Genomic DNA, 17,824 nt, shown 5'->3' with positions numbered 1-17,824 from the left:
TGCTTAAGGCCTCCTTGGGAGAGAACATGGCCCTCAGGATCCCCCTGGGATCAGAGGGGATGGGGCAGCAGGACTGCCCTCAGGCTCCACCACAGAGACCTGGCCTGTGGGCCCAAAAGGGATGGATCTGCAGTAAACATCTAAGTGATGAGGAGTAAACTGAGGTCTAAACTGAGATGGGTCAGTTCCCTTTCTCTCTCTCCTTCCTTCCCCAAAGTAACCAAGGGTGGGGTTGGCAACAAATGAATTTGCTACTCAGTGCTGTATGGAAACATAGTCTTTATTGATTAGAATGGAAACACCGGAGAGCTGGTGGGCAAAATGGCTGCATGGTACAAGGCCAATTTTGCAAAGAGTAGATTTTTGAGGACTCTGTTTTATACCAGAGCACAATCATTCAGATGCAGTGATGTAAGGAGGTTCAGGAGAGTGACGTAAATAAGATAAGGATTCTCTTGTTATCTTTTGGGGAGAGACAGAAGTCTCTTCCCAAAAAGGAATTTCCTGATGGCATTTGGTCTATCTGAGCAGATTAGAATGGGGGCTGTAAAACCCCAGCCAGCTCAGATAGCCCAAACTAGTTTGACCAGATCTTGTATCCAAGGTCCAAGTCCCAAAGGAAGTTGGAGATCAAACAAGAAATACCAAGGGGCTACCGCCCCCAACATAAGTGCCTACTGTGTCACAAGTTGTGGGGCAGGTTCTGCCTTCAGGGAACTTGCATTCTTATCAGGAGATAAACACCATCATGTAAGACAGACACCAAATGGACAGAAGGGGAGATCCCAGCGCAAGGACCAGGACTGAGTCCAGTGGGGAAGGTGGAAGGCAGGGTCAGGGCAAAGGCGCCATACTGTAGTGGCATCCGGGAGAGAGGAAAAGGCTGTGCCCAAGGCAGGGCGGGGTCAGGCAAAATCCCCCACTGGCCTTGTCCAGCCTATAGGTGAGCTCATCAGCTCGCTGCCAAGCCTCTGGAATCATGCTGGATCAAAGCACTCAGTGGTCCTCAAACTTTTTAAATAGAGGCCAGTTCACTGTCCCTCAGACTGTGAGAGAGCCGGACTATAGTAAAAACAAAAGCTCACACTCTGTCTCCGCCCCTCAGCCCATTTGCCATAACCCGGTGGGGCCCGCGGCCGTAATTTGAGAACCCCTGAAGGCACTGATCAGAGGTCCCTAGTCTTCCCGGGTTCTTTTTCCTTGGGATGCTGTTACTGAGTAATGTGCTCTCCTAGACTTCTCACCGAATTAGATCTCTTTTCCCACAGTCCCTCCAGCAGTAGTCTTATCCCTCCCTCAACCTCACAAATCTGGTGGGTCCGAGTTGGAACTTCAGAGCAGCCTTGACTTGCACTTTGTTAATAAGGATTTGGAACATTTAACAATTGGGTAACAATTCTTCTTTTAGATTTGAATCAGTTGATCAACTATGAAAAGTTTGGTTCTTCTCAGTAGTTCAGTGATCCAAAACAATCCCAATAGACTTTGGACCGAAAATGCCATCTGCATCCAGAAAAAGAACTAAGGAGACTGATATCTCTCCCATTTGCTCTGATTTTTCTCTCCCAACATAATTCATAAAACAATGTGTATTAAAAATAAAGAAAATCAATTTGAATCAGTATCATCTACAGCTTGAAAATGAGACTCTTATCAGAGCAACCTGCTGCAAAGATATTTTCCCACTTAACTGTTTTACTTCTAATTTTAATTATATTGGTTTCATTTATACAAACTCTTAATTTTTATGTAAGCAAAATTGTCCATCTGTTATGATGCCCTCTATCTTTTTTTTGTTCTTCTTCCCATAAATACAAAAGGTAATTTAATTTCTCCTTAACTCCTCTAATTTGTTTATAATGTCTCCCTTCATATCTAATGCATCCATTTGGAGCTTTTCTTGATAGATGATGTGACATATTCATCTCAACCTAATTTCTGCTTAGTTTTCCCAGCTGCTTTTTATTAAATAATGACCCTTTATCTCAGCTCTTGAGGTCTTTGAGTTTAACAAACAGTGGAGGTAATTGTTTAACTGCTTCTTTATATTGTATATATAATCTATTCCACAGATCGGTCGCTCCCTTTTTTTAAACTAGTATCAAACCATTTTGATGATTACTGCTTTATAGCAGTTTCCACAGTTTGAGATCTGGTATTTGTAGGCCCTCTTCTTTCCCACTTTTTTTTTTTTTTTTTTTTTTCATTTTTTTCCCTGGAGATTCTTGACCTTTTGTTCCTCTAGATGAATTTCATTTTTTCCAAATCTACAAAATAGTACTTTAGTACCTTGATTGACTTGATACTGAATAAGTATAATGGCTTATGTAGTAATTTTATTATATTGGCCTAACTCAATCAATACATAATTAGTATTTTCCAATTATTTTGTTCTATCTTTATTTCTATAGAGACTTTCTTATAAATATAGTCATGTAGCTTCCATGTGTGTCTTGGTAGATAGATCATCAAGTATTTTATTTCTATCATTTTTAATGGAACTTCTGTCTGTTTTGGAGAATATACAGAAATGCTGATTATTTATGATAATTTCTTTTGCATTCTGCAGTTGGGCAGAATGTATTAGTTGTTTCAGTTAATTTTTAGTTGATTCTTTGGGCTTTTCTGCATACACATCATATTATCTGCAGAAAGCAATAGTTCCATTTCTTTTTTGCCTTTGTTTATTCTTATTTTATTGCTAGAATAAGCATTTTAGCACCATATTAAATTGTAGTGATAATAGTGGACATTCACCATTGATTCATCTCTATTCTTTATGGAAAGTCTTTAATCTTTTTATATTTGCTCTTCATTTTCGATATATGCCACTTGTCCCATTAAGGAAAAACCCATTTGTTCCTATGTTCTCTAATGGTTTTGACAGAAAAGGGTATTGGATTTTGTCAGAATCTCTTCAGCATTTATATAATGTGGTTTTTGTTATTTTTCTTTTTAACATGATCAATTATATTTCTGATAAGTTTTCCTTTTATCGAAAACCCTGTATTTTTAGTAAAGATTCGATTTAGTTTGGTACATAATTTTTTTTTTTTTTGCTGGTCACTGACATTTTTTTAATTAATGTATTTTAGCACACTTTGCTTTATGAGTCATGTTGGGAGAGAAAAATTTTTTTTTAATTTTATAATTATAAAAAATTTTTTTTGACAGTAATATATATGCATGAGTGATTTTTTTTATAACATTATCCCTTGTATTTATTTTTCCAAATTTTCCCCTCCCTCCCTGTACTCCCTCCCCTAGATGACAGGCAATCCCATACATTTTACATGTGTTACAGTATAACCTAGATACAATATATATGTGTAAATCCAATTTTCTTGTTGCACGTTAAGTATTAGATTCCGAAGGTATAAGTAACCTGGATAGATAGACAGTAGTAGTGCTAACATTCAATTCCCAGTGTTCCTTCTCTGGGTGTAGTTATCTCTGTCCATCATTGATCAACTGGAAGTGAGTTGGATCTTCTTTATGTTGAAGATTTCCACTTCCATCAGAATACATCCTCATACAGCATTGTTGTTGAAGTGTACTGTGATCTTCTGGTTCTGTTCATTTCACTCAGCATCAGTTGATGTAAGTCTCTCCAGGCCTCTCTGTATTCCTCCTGCTGGTCATTTCTTACAGAGCAATAATATTCCATAATCTTCATATGCCATAATTTACCCAACCATTCTCCAACTGATGGACATCCATTCACCTTCCAGTTTCTAGCTACAATGAAAAGAGCTGCCACAAACATTTTGGCACATATAGGTCCCTTTCCCCTCTTTAGTATTTCTTTGGGATATAAGCCCAATAGCAGCACTGCTGGATCAAAGGGTATGCACAGTTTGATAACTTTTTGGGTATAATTCCAGATTGCTGGGAGAGAAAAATTAGAACAAAAGGGAAAAACCTTGGGAGAGGGGAAAAAAAAAAAAATGAACGTAGCATGTGTTGATTTACGTTCAGTCTCCATAATTCTGTTTCTGGATGGAGATGATGTTTTCTATCCAAAGTCTATTGGGATTCCTTTGGATCACTGAAACACTGAGAGGAACTAAGCTTATCATAGTTGATCATTGTACATTCTTGCTGTTATTATGTACAATGTATTCCTAGTTCTGTTTATTTTGCTCAGTTTCAGTTCATATAAATCTTTCCAGGCTTTTCTAAAAATCAGTTTGTTCATTGTTTTTTACAGAACAATAATTTTCTATTATCTTCATATACCTTCAGCTTATTCAGCCATTCCCCAGTTGGTGGTATATAAGCTTTTTAATATATTTTTGCCTTTGCTAGTATTTTATTTAAATTTTTGCACCAGTATTCACTAGGAATATTGGTCTACAGTTTTCTTTCTCTGCTTTTTCTCACCCTGATTTTGTTATCGGCTTCCTATCATACATAGAAGTCGCTTGAAAGAGTCCCTTACTTTTCTATTTTGGCAAACAGTTTAAGTAATGTTAAAACTGTTCTTTAAAATATTTGGTAGTCCTAATTCTGCCTGTTTTGCTCAGCATCAATTCGTATAAATCTTTCCAGGCTCATCAAATGTGTGTCATCCTTCAGTTTGAGTGTTAACTTTCCAGCCAGGTGATGGGTAGCATGTTTCATTATGGATCCTCTGCCATTGCGGTTGGTCATTATGCTGATCGCAGTTACCCAGTCCTTCCCTGGCTAAAGGTCTCTAGCACCTAAAAGACAAGAAAGTGTAAAGAAAAGCAAGAGCCTTCTTTGTGACTCTTGTCCTTAAAGATCGGAGTCTGTCGGCTTGCAAGTTAGCATTTAGATCACCCAAGAGGGACAGGCTCCCCTGAGGGCCTGCTGCTGGAGGCAAGAATGAGCGGTCAGAGCCGGAGCGTGTTACAGATACTGATCAGGCCTAGTTGGGGCAGCCGGGGAGAGCCCTCAGACGGGGAGGGGCTGCGTATCCAGGGCTTGGAGGAACGGCATGAAGGATGTGGGGGACAGCCTGGGGAAGAGAGAACCTGCGGGATCTGTCACATGAAGGATGTGGCTTGGCTTGGGGGAGGAATTCCAAGAGGTAGGTACATTCAGACTCGATATTATTAAGTCATTCTAGAACTGGACCCACTGTCCCAAGGGAGGGCTGGCTGCCTCTGGAAGTCTTGAGGTGTCTAGACTCTGTGGCTTATTATCATAAATACTATTGAAAAGAGGATTCTTGTTCAGGTGTGATGTGGACCGGGCGGCCACTGACATTAATTACTTCTATCCCTGAAGTTTTGTGATTCCTTGAATTTCCATGATATGGGGAATAACAGGAGAGGCTTGACAGTGGCGTAGAGCCCACATGGGCTTAGGAGTGGCAGGTGGGATCGACTGGATGTGGTCACCTCGTGATCCCAGGAATCTGACAATGACCCTGCAGCCACATTCTGCCCACTTTGGAGTGAGGAATCTCACCTTAGGGGTCCAAGCAAAGGCCCCTAGGACCCAGCCCTGGCCCAAGCCACGGAATACACACGGCATCAGTGGAGGGGAGAGGCATACACCTCCAACCTGTCAGAGAAGCCCAGGCTTGCAAGGACCCAGGCAGCCTGTGTCTGCATTGCCTTGCCTGGCCCCCAGGCCCCCACCTCTGGACTGGGCCTCAGGCCCTCCGCTGAGGGGGACGGCCCTGTGGCACTGGAGGTCCCGGCTGAGTGCTTTCCTCCCTTTTCTTTATTACAAGGGTGCCCCAATGGAGGGGAGGGGTGTTTTTTTTTCCTTCATTTTTGTTTGTTTTTCTGAGAGGCTTTTCTTGGAGTCAAGTGCCTTGCCCAGGGTCACACAGCTACCAAGCATCAGAGACCGGATTTGCACTCAGATCCTAATGCCAGGGCCATCCAACCACCCCGAGGGAGGTGGTGACAGAACAGCAAAAGTTACCAGTAGGAATTTAGAAGGAAAAATGACTTCTTCACCCGAGTGGTTTGTGGTTTTCCCAGGGAAAGCCCCTTTCCAGGAAATGCAGCTCCCCATCCCCAATGCAGGGCAGTTCAGTCCTGCCTCGGTGGTGAGAGAAGCCTCTGGAGCCTGCCCTGCTCTGACAGTCAGCAAGACTAGGTGGGGGAAGTGACTTATTGGCTGCCCTCATCCCGTGGCACAGTGAATGGCACACTGCCCTTGGAATCAAGAAGAGCCGAGGTCAAATCTCACTTCTCTCACTTCCTGGCCTGGGGCCAGACTACTCCCCCTTACTCTGCCTCAGTGTCCTCATCTGTAAAATGGGAGTGATAATAAGCTCTGGTTCAGGTAAAAGGCACTAGAGCTAACTGCATTCGTCTTCTCCTTCCCGGGTCCGGTTGGCAGATTCCCTTGGACCAGCACAGCAATGACCCGAGCCAGTCCAACAGACAGGAGATTGCCTCTATGTGCTTCAGCCCCTCGGAGGAAACACTGATTATTAGCACCAGCAAAAGCCAGCTCTACACCATCGCCATGTCCCTGACGGAGATCAGCAAGGTGAGTCAGGAGGCACTCTGGGCAAGGCCCGGCCTCTTCTTCCCTCTCTGTGAAATGAGGGAACCTCAAGGGCTCCTTCCAGCTCTGAGCCCTCCAACTAGGAAGAGGAAGCGCCCTCATCACTTTGCTAAGTAATTCCTAATGATCAGATGTACCGATCGACAAACACTTATTAAGTACCTGTGGTGTACCAGGTACTAGGATAAAAAGACAAGAACCCAATGTAGGAACCTAAGCCATCCTTCAATGTGCCCAGGTGTGATATGAAGCAGCTTCTCCCAAGTGCCAGTGATCCCCTTGTATCTGTTCCTCCACATTCTGTTGCCTCCATGTTGGAGAAAGCCTCAGGAGACTGTGGCCTGGACTTGCAGTCCCTCAGCATTTTTTCTTCCCAGTGTAATTTCCTCAACTTCTTGGCCTGTCCCTCCTGGAATGACCCACGGGGGACCTGGGGCAGTACCCATCTGAGAGTCCTTGTGTGATTTTCCCAGGGGGAGCCTGCCCAATTTGAGTATCTCATGTACTCGCTACATTCTGCGGCCATCACAGGGCTGGCCGCCTGTATCCGCAAGCCCCTCATTGCTACATGTTCCCTGGACCGATCGGTGCGCATCTGGAACTATGAAACCAAGTAAGAAAGACAGAGCCTGGAGCCTGGGAGGTTTGCCTCCCTATTGCCCTGCCCAGATTTCATGGGCTGTCCCAACTTGTCGGGCAGGGGCCAGACGGCCAGCATGGCACCCGGGAGACCTCATTCTGAGCACTGCCTGAGGCACATGATGGCTAAGTGACTGTCACTCCTCAGGACCCTTCCATCAGGGGAGGTACCGCTATGCCCTGGGGGAAGTCCAGGCTAAGAAATAAGGTCAAGGCTCTAGGGACACGGAGACAAAAAACTAAAACTCCTGCTCTTCTGTCAGGGGGGTTGGGAGAGGTGGGCCCATGTCATCCCTGGCTCCAGGGAGCTGCCTGCCGGGGGAACTGGGCCACCACTTGTCATACTTTGGAGGAGAGTAATGGAGAGCCCTTGGCCATCCTGTCCTCAGTAACCTTGAGCTGTACAGGGAGTACCAGGAGGAGGCGTACACGATCTCTCTTCACCCTTCTGGGCACTTCACTGTGGTCGGCTTTGCTGACAAACTGCGCATCATGAATCTGCTCATTAATGACATCCGGGCTTTCAAGGAGTTCCCCATCCGAGGGTGCCGAGAGGTAAGAGCTTCCAGGAGGCAGGGAGCAAGGCTGGGCCTCCTGGGAGTCTCCCCTGGGGGGCATCTGCTTGCATGGGCGCTCTCCCCTCGGGCAGCTGGGCTCACGGCCAGTGTCTCCTTTCCATGATGAAAGCCCGGCCCTTGCCACCCTGCGTAGGATCCATTTTTTCTGTCTAACCACGTCCAGCCAAAGTCACTTGTCTTTGTCCCCACATTAGTCTTCACCCACATTCTCCCCACCAGACTTCCCCCTGCTGCTCACTCCTGGATAAGTAACCTCTTTAATGTCCAATGGGCCAGACTCCCATCCTATCCCCTTTAAGGGATGACATGACTGCCAAGAGGCCTAGGGTGGAGGCCAGAATAACGCAGCCTTCCAGCCCCTTTACTTACTGCCCCCCAAAATGGGCCGGTCCCCTGGGAGAACCAGCCCCAAGCAGGGAGCCAAAAGGGGCCCAGACAAAAGTCAGGAGCAAGTGAAGGGATCTGCAAAGTTGTGCCTGGGGAGGGGGGGGGAGGGCATTATCCATCACAGACTGCCCTCCCTGTCAGCCTGGTGGGCAAAGTGTCTACTGCAGCCATTGCTGCCCCCACCCCCCAGCCCATGCTGACATGGCTGAGTTAGACTGGAAGGACCTGGAGCTTCTGCAGTGTCCTGAAGCAAGACCTCTCACCTCAACCACTCCACAGTGCGCCTTTAGTAATGGAGGTCACCTGTTTGCCGCTGTCAATGGGAATGTGATCCACATCTACACCTCGACCAGCCTGGAGAATATCAGCAACTTGAAGGGACACACCGGCAAGGTGAGGATGGCGGGGGGGGAGGGGCTCTAGTCCAGGCTCTAGGGAATCTTCCCCCACCACATTCATGTGAGAACAAGCTCACACACACTCACACTCACACGCATGTGCACAAACACACACACACACACACACACACGTGCATGCCTTCTGGCTTGGACCCAAGGTGAATGTCACAATGCACTTTGGAGCTGCCAGATGACAGATTGACTCAGAGTTTGCAGTCCCAGGAGGAGCCTCAGAGGCTGAGCAAAAGTCCCTCCCTAATATCCATGACCACAGGTCTCCAGCCCCCTCTCCCATAGCAGCCACTTCCACTTTGCACACATCCTGTTGTTGGGAAGCTTTTCCAGACTGAAGCAGGCCTGGACTTCCTGAAACTTCTCTCAGTGCTTCAGGTTCTGCCCTCTTGGGTCAAGTAAATAAGCGTTCTCTTTAGATACTTGAAAAACAGTCCAAGTGGTCTCTTCTTGCTCCACGTACCCAGGTCCTTCACCCGATTGCCACTTGTTGAGCACTCATGGCCCCTGTAGCCACTAACCCCGACTTGGCTTCCTCAGCATCAAGGACTACATCAGGGCCTGTCTCCACATGTTCTGGTCACTCACAGTAGACCATGGGGCCTCTTATCACCCTAAAGGAAAGGAACAAGAGCCATCCCTGAATAGATGGAGGAAGTTGTCCCCTCCTGGTGGGCTTTAGCCTGGAAAAGCTTCACCTTGACTCTTACACAGATCGAAGGCCAATGACCTGGCCATGTCCTTGCCCCCTTGGCTCAGTATTACTCCCTGCTCTTCCATCTTCCCCTCATCTGCCTGGGGAAGGGGGGGTCCATTTCCTTCTATGTCCCCAGCAGCCCATCCCACAGGCCTCTTCTGACATTGCAAAGCCACTGCAGGAGCACATGGCCCAAATTCTTTTCCAGTCCTAATAGTCTTACTTCTCATTGCCTTCTTTGCCACCTAATACAGTCCTGTCCCCTGACCACCAGGCTTCTCTCACCCACCCCCCATCCCCCCATATCCAATTTCTTATCGAGGCTGGTTGATGTCACTTCTGCAGCATCTCTGTTAGGATTACTAAGTGAGAACTGAGGTTGTCTGGATAGTGACAAGGTGAGAATTCAGGTTGGACAATTACAAGGTGAGAACTCAGGTTGACTTGATAGAAGGAGCAAGCCCATTAGCTGAAGTGGTTCCTCCCAGAGAATGGGCGTGGGATAATGCAAGGGCTTCTGGGAAGAACCACTCCTTCAATTTTGTGCTTTGACTAACTGGGCCAGCTCCATATCAGGTACAGGGTGGGTTCAAAGTCTGGGTTCTTCCATAATGAGTTCCAGAGTTCACACTCCTCAGAGCTCTCTCCTTTTTCAATAGATTGCCTAGGGAGTGCTCTTTAAAGGATCACTAAGTGCATGGACAGACTAATGACTAGCTGCTTTCCAATTGTATCAAGTTTGGTCACTCACGAAAAAAATCTGGATCACAGTCCAAACTATATCAAGCAACAGTCATTAAAAACATTTGGTACTAGTTAAAAAACATAAAGGTCAATCATTGAAATAGACAAGAGAATGAAGAATCAGAAATAATGGAATTCAAGAAATCAGTGTTCAATAAATGCAAATTAAATTGCCTTGGAAAAAAACTCCTTTGGGGATAAGAACTCTTGAGAACACTAGACAGCAAACTGGCATAAATTAGATTTAGGCCAGCATCATTATAGTCCACAATGAATTAGATGACTGCTGAATATCCTGTTCAGCATATGTAGCCTGAATAGAAAAGATCATACCATTAAAAAGTGAGAAGAAGCTCATCATATCCCTCTTGTGGCTCTGGGAAGGAGATGTGTTGTTAATCAAGCAAGAAATGGAGACAATCACAAAAGATAGATAATTCTGACTTAATGTGTTAGAAAACCTTTGTGTGAACAAAATTAATACATCTAGCATAAGATAAAGAGTGATTGTCTGGAGGAAAGTATTTAAATCAAATATCTCCCAATAAGATTTAATATCCAAGATACATAGACAACAGAAATGTAAAAGGCCAAAGCCATTCTCTAGTAGATAAGGAGTCAAAAGATAGAAATGGATTGTTCTCAACAGAAGAATTTCAAATTTGATGACATGAAAGAATGTTCCATTTCACTGATAATTAAAATGTTCATAAGGATCACACCTAAGTGTGAAGGAGCAGACTGATTCTCTAAGGGTCCCCATAGCTGTGAATCATAACACCCCCAAAGGAGTTGCAAATCAGCCTTTACTGATGCAGATGTGGCTTGTGGATTGGCAATGAAATAACTTCGAGGCAAGAGGGAAGAGGAGGGAAGTCAGAGAATGCACCTGCTTCTCAGTCTCCTTGTATGTTATCATCCTCTTACATGAAGGGATCTATTCTGCTGGTCAGAATGAGATCCCAGCAGCCACTAGTAGGTGGCACCCATAACAAATGGCGCCCAACGTGGGGCACAAGAAACATAAGAAAGAAGCAGCAGTGTTTGAGAGCTGTTCATGAGTAGGATCCTCCCAGAAGAGTTCCTTCAGTGACCCTTGGGGAAGGAAAGGGAGAAGAGACCCAATAAGACTTTTTCAGTCCGGGTAATTAAAATGCGCTAACACATCAAAGAGCCAAACCAGGAGACTGATGAGGGACTTATGAAAAGCCCTACTCTTGACTACAATCCTCCTTGTCCATTTGTCAAAAACTTTGCCTCCATGATGGACTATTATAATATTAGAGCAAGCTACATCTTGCAAAATTCAACACCTGCTATAGCATCTCACTCTGAAACCATCCAGAGGAGTAGGGCAGAAAAGACTTTGATACTGCTCTTTGCATTCCCGTTACAGATAATAGCTGCTTTACGATATTGGACAAATTTAGTGATCATCTGTTGGGGGAAATAATCATGTTCCCATAAAATAAAAAATGGGGAATTGGTAAGGACCATACCTAAGTATGAAGGGGCAGGTCAATTCCCCACAGCTGTGAATCATAACACCTCTAAAAGAGTTGCAAATCAGCCTTTACTGACACAGATGTGGCTTGTGAATTGGGAATGAAATAAATTGGAGGGAAGAGGAGAGAGGTCAGAGAATGCATCTGCCTCTCAGGTTCTTTGTATCATTATCATCCTCTCACATTAAGGGATCAATTCTGCTGGTCAAAATTAGATCTCCAGCAGACACAAGTAGGTGGATCCAGTAACATCCAGCAACCACTAGCACGTTGCTCCCCTAACACATACCCAGAAACGGAAAATGGACCCACTAATGCATTGTGGATGGAGTTGTGAATTGGTCCGAATCTAGAAAGCAATTTTTAAGTATGTAAATAAAGTGGACCCATAGCTCTTTCTAACCCAGAGATTCTACTTCTAGACTTACGCTAGGTATGTACTACTACATGTATCCACTAAGAGTAGTCCAGTAAATAGAAGTCATGAAATGGTAGTACCTGAATCAAATTTCTTTCAGAATCCAAAATCATCTTTATTGAAAAAGATGAAAAATGCTTTTTCCCAGAGTATGGTATATGAAAATTTGGCCACCTAATATAAGAAGTAGTTTTTTTTAATATTGGAAAAATGTAGAGCCAACATAAATGGACATAATATTAATCTACTTTTATTAGAACTTTCATAAAAGATTTTTCACCAAAAAAAAAAAAAAATGGGGCATTAAAAAAAGTCTCTGTGTATTCCCAAATGTTTATAGCAGCACTTTTTGTGATTATCAAGGACCTGGAAACCAAATATATTCATCGTTGGAGAATGGTCAAACTAGTCATTCGTATGTGAATGTAATAGAAGAAACAATGAACATGAATGTAATGGAAGAAACAGTGAACATGAATACAGAAATGCACGGAAAGATTTACCTGGACTTATCCAAAGTGCAGTAAAGCAGAACCAGGAAAACAATATGTAGTAGATACAATAATGGGCATCAAGGTGGCACAGTGGATAGAGCACTGGATCTAGAATCAGGAAAACCTGAGTTCAAATCAGGCCTCCGACATTGCTGTGTGATTCTAGGCAAGTTAGTTATCTTATTTGCCTCAGTTTCCTATTTATAAAATGGGCTAGAACAGGAAATGTCAAACCACTCCAACTAGCAAGAAAACTCTAAATGGGTCATGAAAAATTGGATGTGACCAAAATGCCTGAGCAACAAAGTGAATTGTACAATATTGTAAATGGGAAGAAAATTTAACAATCCAAACCTAATGATGCAGAAGTTTAAAAAAAAAAAAAAAAAAAAACTATGGACATGGAATATAGGACACATTCAGGTTGTTTTGTTTTGTTTTTTAACACATTGATTAGTTTTACTCATTTTTTCTTTCTCTCTTTTTTCTGTGATCCATATAAACCCTATAGATCTTTATACTGTTATCACAGTCTGAGCTCAGGACCCAGAGCAAGATCACATGTAGGCAGTTGGGGGTTGAATTGGTAATGATGACTTTCAGGGTTTTATGGGTTCCTTGGAGTTGGAAGTGAGTCTCTAATTTCATTGACTCTAGGACCCACTTCAGTGTTTCCTTCCCATATTATCAGGCAGCTAAATGGAGCAGTGATAGAGTACTAGTCTTGGAGTCAAGAGGACCTGAGTTCAAATGTGACCTCAGATACTTAACATTTACTAGTTGTGCGACCCTGGGCAAGTCACTTAATCCCAATTGCCTTGCAAAAAATAATAAAGGTAGTACAGTAAAATACCAAATATACCATTCCAAAGTCTGACATTCCCTGCCACAAATATGTGCAAAATCCATGGGAAATAGGGCTCACACTTAGTCCACATGGTAAAGGGATAAATCTCAGCTTCTGATTGCTAGAAATCCTTTTTTCCCTTTTATAGAGTACTTAAGAAGCTCCATTAAGCATGATGAACTTGTATCTGGTCAATAATTGGCCCTCAGTGTAGACACTACCACCAGTTGCTGCTGTCCTTGAGGGACAGTACTGAAACCTGATGAAAATGACTCTAATGAAGAGTAAATGTTTATAGCAGCACTTTCTGTGATTATCAAGGACCTGGAAACCAAATATATTCATCGTTGAAGAATGGTCAAACTAGTCGTTCGTATAATAGAAGAAACGATGAACATGAATGTAATGGAAGAAACAATGAACATGAATACAGAAATGCCTTCAGAACTTGCCAGTTTTCTTCCCAATAAAGGTGATAGGGGAAGCTGAAGCCTTTCTTACTTCCCCCCTTCCCATCTCAGGCAGTTCTTCCTCAGAGCTTTGCTGAACATTCCTCCTTTTCTGACTTGCTGGAATGCTTCAATTCCAGCCATCTTGATACTTTTATATGAGATGTAGAAAGCCAAAGAAAACCCCTCTTCCATTTGGAACAGATCACCTATCTAGCATCATTTCACTTCATCAAATAACTTTAAAGGAGTTTTTAGGCTTTGTTGAGATCTATGATTGATTGATTGGGTATCATCACTTTAAGTGGAGTGAGGTTGAATAAACCTATCCCACCTTTACAATTAAAAAATTTGCTTTAAATGTAACAGTGATTACCTCAGCTTTCACTGCTTAAAAGCCAGAATTTTCCAATATGCATACTGAAGGCGACTGGGGCTATCTAGTTTCTGCCAGTAGCTCAAACCTCCACTAGTTGTGTCCACCCAATTTTTTTTTTTTTAGAATTTTTTTCCACAGTACATATGCATGAGTAATTTTTAAAATAATATTATCCCTTGTATTCATTTTTCCAAATTATCCCCCCCCTCCCTTTACTCCCTCCCCTAGATGACAGGCAATCCCATACATTTTACATATGTTACAATATAACCTAGATACAATATATGTGTGTAAATACCATTTTCTTGTTGCACATTAAGTATTAGATTCCGAAGGTATAAGTAACCTGGGTAGATAGACAGCAGTGCTAACTATTTACATTCACTTCCCAGTGTTCCTTCTCTGGGTGTAGTTATTTCTGTCCATCATTGATCAACTGGAAGTGAGTTGGATCTTCTTTATGTTGAAGATATCCACTTCCATCAGATGTGTCTACCCAATTTTGGGAGTCCCCTATACCCTACTTGCATTCTACCACTTGCCAGTCAGATCAACTTTTACAAAGGAATAGTTACTTCAGCCCTCCCCCAGTATTTGGGAGGCACAATCCCCTTGATGATTTCCCCAGTCTCTGGAGACTCAATGTGGTTCATAGTTTATCTCATTACCTACATAGCATGGCCCCACAAGTTCTGAGTCCAAAACCCCTTGGATTCACTTCCCCGTAGCCTGCTTCTCATGCCTTCCCTGCTGCACTAGCAGCATCCAGTTACCACTCTGACTCCATGTTCACCATGGCTCAAGATCTCCAGCCCAGAGAACTGAAATGAATAAATAAAACAGGCCAAAACCCCAAATCTGATTTTAAAGATCATGGGGCCTTAAAGGGAAGGGGAAAGTAACCCTTGTTCCCACATAAATCAGTGCTTGGTACCCATGCGGTGAGTAACTGGGACTCTTGCCCCATGCATGTTGCCAGAAAGTGATACTGTCCCCCAGTACTCCTTAACTTGACCTAGATCCCATCTTGGTTCCCCTTTATTACTTTTCCAGACTTTGCTACAGACACATCCATAAACAGGCCTCCAACTGTGATTTCTCTGCCTCCCCCCCCCCACCCCGAGACACAAGATGCCATATTACAGAACTATTTCTGTCCATTGTTTACTTCTGTTTTCATCTACAGATGTCCCAGGTATGACTTTCTCTTAGGGATCTTAGTCATTTTTCTTCTGTTTTCCTCACTGCTTTTTTCTGATGAGAACACCTCTTCCATCCATCATCCTTGTCTGTATGATTTGACAGAGGAGGTGCCCTACTAAATTGGCATTGCCTTATGTCTACACGTGGGAAACTAATCAAGCATTTGCTAACTAAGGCAGCTTTTAGGCTCTTGGTATTTTTCCTCACAGCGATTAGTTTTTATCAGTTAAATTTGTATATCCTTATTGTGTCTGGATTGAATGTTCCAAAGAGGTTCTCATTTCTTTATATATCCCCTAGTTCCTTGCACATAAAAGCTTAAAAAATGCTACGTAAACTGGATTTTCCAGGCCTACAGCACCTTACCAGGGCTAATCTTTACTCTTCCAGATCAAGTCAATCACATGGAATTTGGATGACAGCAAGCTGATCTCCTGCGGCACAGATGGTGCTGTGTATGAGTGGAACCTCTCTTTGGGAAAGAGGGAGACTGAGTGCGTGATCAAATCCTGCAGCTACAACTGTGTGACCATCTCTCCTGACTCTAAAATCATTTTTGCTGTTGGAACTGACCAAACTCTCAAAGAGATTGCAGATTCTTCGGTGAGCAAGATCATGAAACTGGGAGAAGGGCTGGGGTAGACCCCAAGGAGCAAGATACCAGACATTCATGATTGACTAGCTGGTATCGGGAATGAAAATTCCAGATTGGAAAACTTCATTGGGTTCCTCCTGTAAGTATGTAGGGCATCCCAGATCAAGCCCATTCATTACAGCCCACTCTCTTGAGCTATATTCTCCCAGCTCATACTTGCAGGCTGGGACTCCAGAAGGGCAACTGCTTGAAGGTTCAAGTTATTCTGTGGGTTATACTCCTAAAAATATTACTCGTGAGCCCACACCAATGTGTTTATCTTTAATAATTGGCTAGATGGCACAGTTGGCTCAAAGCAAAGATATTTACTGAAATAGCATGGCATGAAAAAATAGAAACAAATCATTCTCTCCATAAATCCTCCCCACACAGCATCAATTAGAAGAATTTAAACACATATGGAATATAAGGCTAGAGAGATACATATGTAAGAAATACGCAGGACCCAGGACACTAATACCTCTGATAGTAGGAATACAATGTCCTTTCGTTTCTTTAATACTGTCTTCAACACAATAATGTCCTGAGTGCAGTGTCTGTGCAGGGCTGGTCATTCAGTTGGGATCCCTGACGCAATTATTCTCCACAGCTTAGTTCTTGCTTACCAGGGCAAGCTCTCTGTGCCTTAATTGCCCTCCTCCTCTTGGGGTGAGGAGAAGAGAATAAATATTTGCTAAGTACCTACTATGTGACAGGCACTGTGCTAAGTGCTTTCCAGATGTCATCTCACTTGATCCTTACAACCACTCAGAGAGTGGTTGTCAGAGAGATAGATGCTGTTATTATTCTCCCCATTTTATAGTTGAGGCAAACAAAGGTTTAATGACTTTCCCAAAGTCATGCTACAAATAAGTGTTTGACGTGAGATTTGGACTCAGGGTTTTCCCAACTCCAGCCCAACATTTCTGTATTGTACCATCCTACTGAGCAGTGAGTTCACCTGAAAGACAGCACTTTTGATGATATAAAGAAGAAAAGTCCCATTTCTGGCCCTGGCCCAAAGGGTGAGCAGCCATTCTTTCTCAAAAACTGGCTGCTGCTTTTTTTAGAACTGATCCTTCACTTGACTGATTCCATCTTTCTATTTTCAGAGCTTTTCTTGACTTGACTAATTCCATCTTTTTACTTAAGGATAACCAGGAGCATGGGCAGCCATCCCCAAGCCAGTCAGTTGGCTAACTGCCTTCTATTTCCATCATAAGGTGTATGGGGTATTCAGGGAGCACTAGGCTCTCTGGTGTGAGGGCTGCCAAGCTCTTTTTAGCCCTGCTCATCCACGGCTCAGAAACTGTAGCATGAAGAGCAGCCATATCCCAAAAAAACCATGTCAGTGTATGGACTAAATTAGGCTAGAGGTAACTAACGAGCCTTGGGCCTACCTGACAGTTAGGGAGGTTCAGCCTCAAGCATGTGAAGACTAGAGGAAGGGGCAAACGAGAACATTTTGTCTCAGTGGAACTTGAAGGTGGCAGAAACAGGCCTCCTAGAGCTCCTGGAATTGGGTCAGAGTCTCCAAGGTTATCCGCTACATCCAGAACCAGTGCTCTGTACTGATTTTTGTCCTGCCACGGGACTCCAGTGACTGGGAGAGAGAGTGAAGCTGAAAAGTTCACACAACTCTCACTTAAATGCAATTTATCCTCAAATCAAAAGGTATCACTTCTACCGTTTTATTGTTATTTTACTGTGCAATAATTGCTTATGTACAAGCTGATAGAAATCTTCCAGCTTATATGGAGGTTATCCGGAGGTTATCCCCCAGGAGTTCAAGGATGCCTCCATTGTCTGACTATATGAAGGAAAAGGAAATAGGTGGCCTTGACAGTCACAAGAAGGTGATCTGTGTCACTGCTAGCAAGATTCTTGCTTGAATCTTCTTTAATCAACTGAACCTTCACTTGAAAGATGGTCATCCGAATGTGGG

At 43.4% G+C, this 17,824-nt stretch overlaps 1 protein-coding gene across 4 annotated transcripts in view; it reads left to right on the top strand.

Moving 5' to 3' along the window:
• Positions 1-17,824, top strand: part of CFAP57 (cilia and flagella associated protein 57) — a 46,185-nt gene that overhangs the window by 9,602 nt on the left and 18,759 nt on the right. For all 4 annotated transcript variants that reach the window (XR_012481896.1, XR_012481895.1, XM_074266202.1 and 1 more), the window contains exons 6-10: positions 6,325-6,477; positions 6,969-7,108; positions 7,524-7,689; positions 8,379-8,492; positions 15,636-15,848. Coding sequence is in view for 2 of the 4 variants with exons in the window: in XM_074266202.1 (XP_074122303.1) it covers positions 6,325-6,477; positions 6,969-7,108; positions 7,524-7,689; positions 8,379-8,492; positions 15,636-15,848 (786 nt within the window). In the remaining 2 variants the exon portion in view is untranslated. The remainder of the gene's footprint in view (positions 1-6,324; positions 6,478-6,968; positions 7,109-7,523; positions 7,690-8,378; positions 8,493-15,635; positions 15,849-17,824) is intronic.

Source organism: Sminthopsis crassicaudata, chromosome 4 (assembly GCF_048593235.1).
Source record: "Sminthopsis crassicaudata isolate SCR6 chromosome 4, ASM4859323v1, whole genome shotgun sequence".
Lineage (NCBI taxonomy): Eukaryota > Metazoa > Chordata > Mammalia > Dasyuromorphia > Dasyuridae > Sminthopsis > Sminthopsis crassicaudata.
Note: the sequence above shows the minus strand (reverse complement) of the source record. Positions and strands in the feature narration are given on the sequence as shown.